A 12,909-nucleotide genomic window follows, 5' to 3' on the forward strand; every position below is an offset into this window, starting at 1 on the left:
GTGCAATTTGTATACTGACATTTAAACTTTTCAAACACACGTATGATTTTAACTGGTGTCTGAACCTACTGTTGGTAACCCTTAATATAGTGAGTCACTGTACAAAGGTAGTCCCCACAAGTAGGTAAATAACATAGATGATACAAACTACTGAAATAATGCCTACGTTAATTTACGTAACTTTCCCGAAGTAAATCAAAATAAAAACCTATCCCCACACTCCTTGGGTATAATTTGTTTAATTTACAAAATGTAAATTTAATTTATTAAAAATAAGACAAAGAGCTAAAAAGTTAAAGATGCACAGATGCACTTGTAGCTCAAATGGTTATTTTCTGAGGTTTCAGCACATGACCAGTAGAAGTAGCTGTTGAATATCAGCTATAACATATGTATTTAAGTATATATTACATTTGCTTTCATGTAAACCTGTATTTATCATTTATCAGTATCATATACTAAAAATACTTAAAATTACAAACACACACACACACACACACACACACACACAGAGAGAGAGAGAGAGAGAGATCTGTATCACTTAACCAAATTTAGATGTGGACTATGATTTTGTTTCTAATATTACCAGAAAGGACTAATTTCTAAAATACCATAATTATGAAGTAGATTAAGAAACAAAATTGAAGCAGCCCTTTAAAATGTACCTTGAGATACAGATGCTTGTGTTTCTCTTTATAAGGAACAGAGACAACTGTAAGTGAACACCTTTGTTTTTCCCTAACAGAATAACTCTCAGTTAATAAGCTGGGGAGTCTAGGAAAGAGACCAAAAGAGGTTCAAATACAAGCTCTATTACTTTATACATTTAAAAGGTATGGGCTGGGCACAGCGGCTCACCCCTGTAATCTCAGCACTTTGGGAGGCTGAGGCAGGAGGATCACTTGAGCCCAGGAGTTCAAGATCACCCTGAGCAACATAGAAAGAATTTGTCACTAGCAAAAAATTTAAAAAATTAGTCTGACATGGGGGCATGTGCCTGTGGTCCCAGTTACTCAGGCAGCTGAGGTGGGAGGATTGTTTGAGCCCTGGAAGTTGAGGCTGCAGTGAGCCATGATTGTGCCACTGCACTCCAGCTTGCATGACTGAGACACTGTCTTGAAAAAAAGAGGTAGGAAGTGCCTCTTAATGTTACTTAAATTGCTTTATCTTCCTTGTTTGCAAAATGGGAATTTATAATACACACATTTCAAGGTGCTGTGAACAATTTATAACAATAAATGTAGAGTATCTAGCATGCTGTCTGTTAGTTTATAGTTAGTGTTCAATAATTGATAGCAGTTTACTGGCAACAAAGTGATATGGTTTTCTTAGTAGTAATAGGCTACTGCTCAGGTTAAACAACTTATTACCAATGTCTTTAAAAAGCTTGTATTTCCTTTATAAAGTTTGTATATTTCTTGCTATCATTTGTTGCTAATTCTTTGATCAACATGATCTAGTCTGACAACAGCAAATGCTTTCATATAAAAGAGCTCAAACAAGACAATGAAAGAACACATGGAATCATGATTTACCTGTCATAAAGTTTATCATAGTTTTCCTTTAAAAGTTCCCGTTCCTTTTCTAAATCATTAATTCTATCCTGCAGCTAAAATGAAAATAAAATTACATGTTAAGTAAATATTACATAAAACTACTTGGGGGTAAAAAAAAACATAAAAAACTCTATATGAGAAGAGGTTAACATGTTTTAATCTCGATTGCTAAATGGTAGCTGCTAACCAGACCACTTATATTGTCTGCATTTAATTCAGCACTGATTCTAAGTTGTTAAATAAACATGAAATTAACATTCCTGTTTTAATTTAGTAGAAACGTACACAGTGCTTTATGCAACATGTGCCAGAAGTCAGTAAAGAATATGTTAAGAGCTTGCTAAGTCCCGGGAAACATAATATTTTTTACTTTTCACCATGATAACTTCTGTCATTATATTCATTTTGTATTAATTTACAATTGGCCCATAAAAAATTAAAAGGATTAAATTCTTTTTAGGTTCATGGTTCAACTGTGTTGTTAATCACAATTTACTCTGAAGATACAATTTCTCACATTATCTGAAATTTATAAATAGCCACTAACACATTTTGTGAATAAATGAATAAACAAAGTTATATACTATTTTAGCCCATGAATAGTATTTTCAGAAATAAATGGAGTAATAATTACATCTCTATGACTAAAATGTAGATTTCCGTACTCTAGCATTTATTTTTAAGTTTTATTCATAAGTATATTTTGCAGTCACAACTTTTCCCTGTGGATCAGAGTACTCTTAAACTTTACTTCCATTTTCAAAATTCTCTTTTGATGCTAGTATGAGACAGTAAAGGATTCTCCCAAGATCAGAATAGAATGCAGGCATCTTATTTCTCTTCCATTCTCCCTGGGAACAAACTTAACAGGCTACAGAAAATACTACGATAATAGGAAGACGAGTTTTCAAACAACTCCCTAAAAAAAATTAGATAATTTCATAAAATTACTGATAATGCAGAATACAACAGCCATCTCCTCGGAAACAGATATAGTCCTGTTATTTTGTCTTAGTATCTCAAACGATTAATAAGCTGTTATGGTTGAGAAAATTAAGTTCCATAGGTAATCTGGTATCAGTTTCAAAATGCTGGTTTCATTTTACCCAAGGATCTTTAATCCTTTGGGTAAACAGTGGATCTTGCCACATTTGCAATACAGTTAAACACTGATTTGCCATTCATATACTAACTACTATATTTTACTGTGCTCAAAATACCATGTATATAGCTCATAATTTTAAATAAGTAAAATTTTGAAATGTCTCTATTTTAGTTTTTCAAAACAGTTACCAAGAAGTTGTAATGCAACAGATGGCTAAACTCTTTGGGAGCTTACCTCTTCTATTCTTCTTTCAGAAAACTTCATAGAATGTAACTGTTTCTCAAGACTGCAGCATTTTAAATGCTGCTCTTTAAGTTGCATGTTTAACTCATCCCCATTCGCCATCAAAGCATCGTGGCTGATTCTGAGAGTTCTTTGCTTCTAAAAGATAAAAAGAACATCTTTTAAACATTATTTTTGGTTATGACTAATCATTTGACTAAATGATTATAATTCTATAAGTGAATTTACTCCTGAAGTTCACCTTATACAGATTATTTTTTTACATAACAAATGATGTGTATGGTGCTACTTATCCGTAGGAGACACTCTGAACATGTGTGTGACATGAGGAAGAAAGTACAAGGTTATGTTAGCATAGAGTCACATATTTTATTTTCCTCTAGTTTTTGACTTATAGATGGTGACCAGCAAGTAAATATTAACAATAACTTTTTTCTTCTTTTTGCTGTGGTTACATTGGTTGGACGTGCTGTCTAAAAATGCTGTAGCATGGGTCAAAAATGCTGACCACAGATTTGAAATGAAAGGATTCGCCGCCACATCGTATAAATAGCCTTGGATAGTTAGCTTTTAATTAGCATACAATTAAGTTAAAATTTCCAATTTAGTAAAATTATGAACTTTTCTTACTTTTTAAAAAACGGCCTATTTATGACCATGCTGTAAATTCAATTTTATATACTTTAATGTCACATAAGTTTTTTTAAATAAAAAAGGTAATCACATTAAAGTCTTTTCATAGAGACCATATAACTATAACATGCATTGCCTCACCTGCTAACTAAAATCTCTCAAGTCCTACTGAAGTTTTTCTTCACTCATTTAAATGAAACATGGCTATTGAGCCATTCAGGTCAATTTCCGTTAATCTTGGTATTATTATAGAACAGTATCTTCAGCCATTTTCTTCTAGGCTCCACACTTCACTGAGGCTGTTGGGTTTAACCTCTCAATTTTTTACCCTATGTCAGCTTCCAAAAGAGCTGCCTGTACCACAGCAGACACCTATTATTGTTGGTATTTAAACTAATACCTGGGTTCACTGTTAAATAGAAATCAGAACTGTCAAAGTGATAAGAGGATGTAAAATCATTTTTCAATTCCTTTCTTAATTCTTAATCTTGGAAATGGCTTTTAACCATAGGGATTTTTAAAATTTCCTTCTTCTAACATCTGTAGATAGCACTATCATTCTCACTCTCTAATCAGTCTCCTCTTTTACAAACTCTCACATTTATGCGGAAGTAATTACCACTTGGCATTTAAAGAGGTTCCTGCAGGATGGAAAACAAAATCCCCAGAGCATGGCTGAAAAAGACTTAACTATTGAATTCAACAGTGAATTTAGGCTTCAGATGACCCTTTGCTTTGCATCAATCTACTGCTCTCCTTGTCTCGGGACTTCAAAGAAAGTATTACTTCACATAAATTCTGTTCAACTGGAATGTCTTGGAGTTCATTAATTCCAGAACCTATGTTAATTATGCAGTGCCAACAAACAGAAGCCCTCAAATGGCATATTCCTGTGGGGTCACAGTCCTTGTTAAAACAAGTCCTTGTTAAACACAAAGAACCCCAAGTATTGTCAACCTGAAAGGTTAAGGTTTAAAATAAATACACTGATAGTTGACATTAAGAGTAATCAAATATTTTGAGGTAATGGTAGTGACCAAAAAAGAAAAAAAATCCAAATCAAAGAAAGTTTTAACAGAACATGATTACTGACCTATTCATCACTTTGGTCTATTGCCAATAATTTTATAAATGCTTAAAATTGAAGATATATGCAAATATAGCAAAACTTCAGTGCTATGTGTCCATAATAAATTCAGATAAAAGGAGTTAAAAATAAATTTCCTTGGTAGATGATTTATAATAAATATGTTTATTATTTTAAGATGACACAGATATTTATAAAAAGTCCAAGCAGTTAATTATTTCTTTAGTACTTGAGTTATAAATAATAAACAATATATTAAGGGAAAGGATACACATTTGTGAATACAAAGAACAATCTTTAAAAATTACATTTTAGTGTTATGATCATTCGATGTTTAAAAAAACAACTTGAAAACTACTTTTGAATCCTTTGCATCTCTGTAACAACGTAATGAAATAAATTATCACTGTACCTCTTGAAGCTGAATAAATTTTCCTTCCATTGCTGAAAGAGCATTGCTTTTCTCCACTAGCTGTTTATGAAGCTTAATCATTTCTACATTGTCCCGAATATTTGACCTTCAGAGTTGTGTTTAAGAAAAAGAGAGACAGAAGTAAAAAATGCATGTTAGAAGAAAGAAAAGCTATCGCGGAATCACAATTTTTCAATTAATGCTACACAGAAAATATTTATATACTTGTACATCAGTCAATGAGGTTTTTGGATTATTATAAATGCAGGACAGATTAATTATTTAAAACAAACCAATAATCATTCCTGAACTTTAATAACCTCGAACTCACAAAGTTTGAAGGGAGTCCCCCAAACTTCATGACTATGTTACCTCTACAATTGATAACATGGATTTAAAATCATTTTATAGGATCCTGAAAGATGGCACAAAAACACGATAGTTTTTAGTACATCAATGATACCATTACCAAACTTCACACTTATTTTAAGGAGGACTATCATGCTACTTTTCCCTAAATGAAAAATATGCAATACAGCCATTCATCTTTCTACAACTCTCTCCATACAAATGGCATCATAAGATTACCATTTATTGGAGTTTCCTCTTGGAGTTTTAAACTTTTTAAAATATTTGCAAAAAAAGTGACCTAGCATTTTACACTAATAATACCCAAAGCTGGCATTTAAATATGTTGCAGATGTGCCTTTAGCTGTAAGAGATCATTTGATGTCCACAGGGTATACAGAAACCTTATATGTTACAATACTATTTTGTATTTTTCCTACTGAGATTAAAGCAAATGTAGAATTTAACAGGAAGATCTAGTTAAAGGTTAATCATAGATCTAAATGAGTACCTGTTTTCAAAAGGCATTTATTTTCTTGATGGAGAAAAGTTCCTTAATTTAATACATTTTATATTTAAAAATATTTTGTTAATTTTGAAGTTTCATTTCAGAGTTCACTTTTAGGAAAAATAAATGTAAAAAATTTAAAATCAGAGTTCAATATTTAAAGAGACTTTACTTTTAAAACTTATCTAGTTTACACATATTGGAAAAATTGTCATAATGCCCTACTGGAACCAGAAAATGGACTACAAAGCTCACACATCTGTAAACCAGCTGAGGACTTGAAATACTTAATTTTCCTCTTTGATATTTGAAAGTTCATTGTATTTTGGCATCGGACAGTTAGTTGTCCTCACACAGAAGATAAACAAGTTCATGGATCCGAATCTTGCCCAGGGTACAGTCTTAACATAATGTTAAAATAATTATATATCTAAAACATGTAATCTAGTAGTTCTGAGCACATATTCAACAATATACTCACTATTATTCACTATTACCTTTAGTCACTAAAAATACAATATATATAATACAAAGAGAAAAATATATCTTAAAGTCTAAAGAAAATATTATTGTTTTCATATTTAGAAGCCAAAATATAATTTACTTATTTGCCCCAGCATTACTTTGTTTGACCACTCAGCAGTGAATGACATTTATTGATATGTAAGGACAGAATGTGATTCAAATAATTTAAAATCTTTTCATATACTTCCAGTTGTCTCTGATATTTTATTTTTGTTTTAAAGTATGATAATTTTTTTTTTTTTTTGAGATGGAGTCTCGCTCGGCTGCCCAGGATGGAGTATAGGGGCGCGATCTCAGCTCACAGCAACCTCCGCCTCCTTGTTTCAAGCGATTCTCCTGCCTCAGCCTCCTGAGTAGCAGGGACTACAGGCGTGTGCCACCACATCCAGCTGATTTTTTGCATTTTTAGTAGAGACAGGGTTTCACTGTATTAGCCAGGATGGTTTCGATCTCCTGACCTCATAATCCACCCGCCTCGGCCTCCCAAAGTGCTGGGATTACAGGTGTGAGCCACTGTGCCCCGCCGCAGTATGTTGATATTTTTAAGATTCAGATACATTTGAATAATAACCATTAATTAAAGTAACACAGAATTAAATCTCTATAATCCATTCAAGCACATAGGGTGACAGAAATAACAGTTTTAATTTTAAATTTTTTTTGTAAGGCAAAAACCAGTAAGCATATATCAAAACCTTTCAGTGGTTTAATTGGTGGGTGCTTTCCTGAATATTTTCCTAAACTCCTTGGAGTTTAAACTTTTCAAAATACTGCCAAAAACAGCGACAGGGCATTTTAAACTGGTAATGCCCAACAGGTGGGCATATATACAACTTACGTAGTATTTAGAAAATAGCAGTAATGTACTTTAAACAATACCTTAAGTAACAATGTGGTATAATAATGTTGTACTTTAAATAAAAAGTCAGTTTGCTGCAGAGTACATCTTTCCAGGGACAATGCTAAACTTGTAAGTCTTTAATAATTACTTTGATGTATCAGTTTTAGGGGCTTTATTATTATGACTTTATATTTTTTTCATGTAACAATGAGAAGAGGATAATCTGTTAAACTAAAAGTGCTAGGTCAGTGATAACATGAAAGTTCAAATCAGCAATGTGATAAATGTGGTCTAGCCTTTAAGAAGATGTGCAATAAAAATTACCTCAAACCCGACAATCAAATAAACGTTTTTATATAAATGAAATATGGTACAAGAATAATGGGGGGAAGTAAGACAGAAACAGGGAGGGAGATGACACAAAAAGATGACCAGAAATGTGAGAAGGATGCTGTAGGCAAGATGGAGCTAGGGTGCATAGCTAAGTGACCAGTCCTAGACCTCTGTGTTTGTGGAGGAAGGCCTCAGGTTGGTCTTTGAAGAACAGACTTAGGGCTAATTTTATGAGTAATATTTTAAGTGACCTCCACACAATACTTTTTTGCCCTCTTCTGCACACTACAACAGGAATACCAAATCTTCAGGATGAAGACATTCTGACAGAAAGAATAATGCATGGTAAAAACATTCAGACATTCAGATGAACTCTGACAGTCATGTACCAAATCATACATGCTGCATTACACATGGTGAAATGATCTGCAAACAGATATCAAGCATACTAATTAAATGCTTTGTAAAAATAAATTTCTCAAAATTTTCATCAAGGATTTTGAAAAAGCCAGGAATGATTAAGTTGGAAAATGCAGTTTCTTTTCTTTTTCCTTTTTTTTTTTTTTTAAAAAAAACCATGATTTAGAATTATGATCAAATCTTTTAAAACTATGAGAAGAGTTGTTGGCCCATCTCTAGATTAAAAACAAACTGAAATAAATTAGATTTTATGTAAAAAAAAAAGTAATCCAGCTCAACAACCTGTGTGCCAAGTTTCTCTCATATAATTTGAAACAGTCAAGCAATAAACTCTGAAAAAGGAATTTCTAATGGAAGCCTTGAAAACACTTGACTCCAGCTTTGCTACTGGGTGCCATAATAAATCCAGAAACCTAAAACCTCAGATACACTGGAGAAGTAAAAACTTTCAGCGGAGCTATGTAATGTATAGTCTGATATGAAAGCTTAAGAAGCAAAAATCTTTGCTCCAGTGAAAGTTTCATATACTTTATTCCCCAGGCATTCAACTCCCCTCCCCTACCCTTTGCCAACATTTCATTCCTTGCTACCGTATTATGAAAGCTAAAAAATGCTTCTTGAAGTTTTGAGATAAAAATGTCATAGTATTTAACGTCATTTAGAAGAGAAGGCTTTAAAACACAGAAGCTAGGCTATGAGATTCTGGGAAGTAGTTAGGTCAAATATTTATGAGATAGAATGGACAGACTGTTTTTGAGTAATAGTTACAGGCTGCCCAAATTTTGGGCATAAGGTTGAAAACAACCTTAGGGTTAAAAAAAGCGCTCTAGATTTTCTTTTCAAACAGTGGCAGACATTCTGTAGCTGTATTGTTGAAGGAAATGTAGGTCATTCATAGTTTTTATTAGGGATACACAGATAACAATCACCAGCAAGGCTACCCCCTAGGACTAGGGCTACAGAAGGCTGCTAGTAAGCCGAATAGAATAAGCTTCACTGAAATAGCTGAGCAAAGTCTATTTGAAAGATAATTATTTTGCTCAAAATTGCTACTTGACTTCACAGGTGAAAACAGTGCTCTCTGATTTAAGAATGCTCAAAGGAAAACCACTGTCTGTGTATGTTTACCTGCCTCTGAATCATTACTTTCCTGTGGTGTTGGGTCAAACCATAAATCAGAACTTAGTATTTTCTTACTCTTACCACCCACAGGAATGGAGGGGACAGTTTTGTCGGCTCTCTACATGCATAAAATCACACTCAGTGGAAGGGCACTCCCAAAGGCTGGTTGGGGACAGGAAGAACTCAAATCCTGGCTCATCTTCTTATACGGACCATTTTTACGATCAAGTTTAATGGATTCCAACTTGAGATTTACAGTAAAAGAAATGGGAATCAGATTTTTTTTTTTTCCTTTTTTTTTTAGACGGAGCCTCACTCTGTCACCGGGGCTGGAGTGCAGTGTCACAGTCTCGGCTCACTGCACCCTCTGCCTCCCGGTTCAAGCGATTCTCCTGCCTCAGCCTCTGGAGTAGCTGGGACTATAGGCATATGTCACCACACCTGGCAGGAATCTGAACCTTACAGTCAATATTTCAAAAAGCCCAATAAGAAATGTAGATTTACTGGCAATGAAGTTGCAAAAGTGAACTAATGGTTTTGTGTTGTTTTCATTTTTTATAGAATTATGCCAATCCAGCGTCATAACACAGATTATTTAACAATTAGCAGAAGGAGTGATTGGCATGATACAGGTCTTTGATGAATACAGTTAATTTAGTAGGCCAAATCTTTCTGAATACAAGGTCCCTAGAGAGAAAAATAGCTGTTGTTTAAAGGCAGGAAACCATTTACCCATTTCAATCTAATCATTTTACAGTTCAGGTGGTTAACTGAGGCTCCCAGAAGTAAAGAATTTGGCCAGAGACCGTAAGTGATGAAGACAACACTCAAATCTTGCTCTAAGAGTTAAATTCTTCCCACGCTTCTAAGTTTTTTCCTTTAAGATCTTCCTAAGTTTTTAACTTTCCCTCCACTATCATGCATACACTCACATACTAGTAACTATTAGCTGTGACAATTTCTGTGGTTTATATAAAGTGGCAGGAGGGTCTGTTAAGTCACTATCAAGGAAATATCTTAGATAATATTAATAATAAAAATACGAGGATAAAAGAAATGGTATTTGAGTGTGAAAATTTTCATTGAGTGAACTCTAAGCTGTTCAAAATAACAGTCAGAGCATGGTGAATATATTTTAAAAAATGACAGATCACTCCCCTGTGTAATAAGGTCTGCATGGCTATCCCTGCTCCCAGTAACCCATCAGAAAACCAGATGTGCCCTTTAAATTAGGGGGCTGGGCAATCAGGCAAATCCAAAGTGAGGGACATTCTGCATATGACTGTCAATGGGCTATAAAAGAGTGGAGGACCATTAGAGAATAAAGGATACTTAAAAGACATGATAACTGAATGCAACAACACGTGACCCTCGAGTGGATCCAAGATCAAAACAAAACAAAAATGGCTATTACAAAAAGACCAAGCTGCAAAAGATATTATTGGGACAATTGGGAAAATTTGGATATGGACTGTACATTAGATGCTGCGGCTGTTTCATTCATTGTTAAGTGTACTGAATGTGATAGCTGTATTGTGGTTATATAGGAGGATGTCCTTGTTCCTAGAAGATACTTACTTGTAACTGTACAGAGGGTGAAGTGATATATGTACCTAACGGGAGTAAGGAAGGGAGAGAGGTGAAGAGAAGGGAAGTGAGGAATGAGTGAAGAGGAGAGAGAGAGAGAGGGAGAAGGAGAAATAGGAGAGAAGAGGAGATGAGAGATGTTGAGAGAAGAAAAGAGGCTGAGTGAAAGAAGACTTAAACAAGAGCAGGCTGAGTGCAATAATAGGCTTGTTGTACCATTCAAAAAGTATGCTAACGGATGAAAGGTTATGTGAGTGCTCCCTCAACTATTCTTTCCACTTTTCTGAAGGTATGCAATTTTTCAAAATGAAAAGTTGGGAATAACTTAGAGTGCTAGAAAGTAATCTTGTATCTGTGCACAGGGGAAAGAGTGGGCCCTTAAAGCCAAACTGTTTCTTATAATGCATGGTGCGAAAGGCCTCTCTGTTGCGAGATTTGACAGTCGGCTGTCCGCCAAAGGGAAAAAGGCAAGTCAGAGTGTCTGAAATACTTATGGGTTAAATTTCCTCCACTGGGACATTATGGCAGTTACATGATTTCTAATTAAGAAGGTAAACACCCTAACATTTATTTAAAAAAAACACTTAGTACAAACTAGTTACACATTTGTAAGAGTATAAATATTTTTGGAGTTGAAAAAGGTCAATAAATGGTAAAATCATTCTGATTTTAATGTTCATGTACATATGTTCACTGGTTACTGCTTTGAATTTAATTTAAGACGGCCTTTTTAATAAGCAGAAAATGTGCATTTTTATATTGTTTAAATTTAATATGGATTTTTCTTCAAAACAACACAGACATTCAGGCTACTTGTAAATGATACAAGATTTTTTGCTAATGAGGCATTATGTAGAACATATGCAAAAATCACAACTCAGTATTCCAAAATAGACCACAACAACAGGAAAAAACATGATTTTAATAAAAAAGAGCAGCACTGGGCTTTGACTTCAAAGCAATTAAGGGCTTTGGATAACCAAAAGTTTATGTCAAGCTGATGCCAAACCAAACTGGTCTATTAAACACATACTATGAAGAGTTTCTGTAATATTCTATGAAAAGGCTCTTTGCCATAAATATCAAGCGCTGCCACTCTGAAGATTACAACTACGTTAGGTTCATGTTTGAGAACAAGGAGTCCAACATCCAGATCAGGCTTCTAGAATTTCAAATCTGAAATAATGCATCTGTGAAAGAAAAGTTTAAACATGTTTCCCATTTTGTGATTTTTCTCTACAGTAAATTATACCAAGTTTTATATTCTCCCTAACGTTTTTTTCAAGTTTTCCATTAGTCTCAAAAAAATTGCTGTTACATATAAAATTATAAGCTATGTGTAAACATGTAAAAAAGGCATTGAAGATCCTTATTTTAAGCTATTTCCTCAGTTTCAACAACTGTATTTCAAGCAACAATATGCTATTCTCTATAGGTATCTTTCCTTCTAATCAAATAACATGTAAATTTTCAATTTTATAAAATCAGTGAGGTAGGTGACACACTGATTTATTTCTCTGGTCTCTGCAATAAAAGTTCCTTTGCCAGTAATACTCATTTTGTCTCTGCTTTTAATTCTTGATGTGACAAAAATAGACCGCTACAGAGTAAATAATATAGCCCCCTAAGAAGGGACTTACCTCTTCTATGTGTATATGTTGGTGTCTCTTGTTGGTAATATTTATAGTAGGAAAGTATGTATCCTTGTCTATCACTCTATTTCTTCTGTTGTTCTAGTTTTAGGATTGAAGGACTTTTGGATTTCCCTTTCAGTTAACACCAGCTCCTAAATGATCACATCCCTTTGGAAAAGGGAATGGCCAACACAGTGTCCACCTTACCCTATATGAACTTGAGAAATGTAACAGGGAAAGCAATCCTTGACAACCTTGTACTCAGTGGTTGAGTAAAGATGTGGACTGACCCAAACTTGAGCTTGGCCCCTATGTGAATTTTTATATTCAGACCGTGTCTTAAACATGGCTGTTGGCATTTACTAAGATCACCATATTCAGTGTTGAGGTCTGGTCCTTTAGCACTGCTTCTCACAAGGAACCATTCTTGGTTTTTAAAGTAGGCCAAATCTAAATCTTCTTCCTACAGAAATATGAATAGCTCGTAGGTATTCAAGCTTATGCTTTAGCCAGAGTTCAAATTACATCCCCTAATTTAAATATGATTCTCAAAAA

At 34.1% G+C, this 12,909-nt stretch overlaps 1 protein-coding gene across 4 annotated transcripts in view; it reads right to left on the reverse strand.

Annotated features, from left to right (window-relative positions):
- Nucleotides 1-12,909, reverse strand: part of LOC105494093 (RPGRIP1 like) — a 114,992-nt gene that overhangs the window by 66,283 nt on the left and 35,800 nt on the right. For all 4 annotated transcript variants that reach the window (XM_071084536.1, XM_011762198.3, XM_071084537.1 and 1 more), the window contains 3 exons: nucleotides 5,037-5,142; nucleotides 2,896-3,042; nucleotides 1,536-1,609 (listed from right to left, as the gene is read on the reverse strand). In XM_071084536.1, coding sequence (XP_070940637.1) covers nucleotides 1,536-1,609; nucleotides 2,896-3,042; nucleotides 5,037-5,142 — 327 coding nt within the window. The remainder of the gene's footprint in view (nucleotides 1-1,535; nucleotides 1,610-2,895; nucleotides 3,043-5,036; nucleotides 5,143-12,909) is intronic.

Source organism: Macaca nemestrina, chromosome 18, assembly GCF_043159975.1.
Source record: "Macaca nemestrina isolate mMacNem1 chromosome 18, mMacNem.hap1, whole genome shotgun sequence".
Classification (NCBI taxonomy): domain Eukaryota; kingdom Metazoa; phylum Chordata; class Mammalia; order Primates; family Cercopithecidae; genus Macaca; species Macaca nemestrina.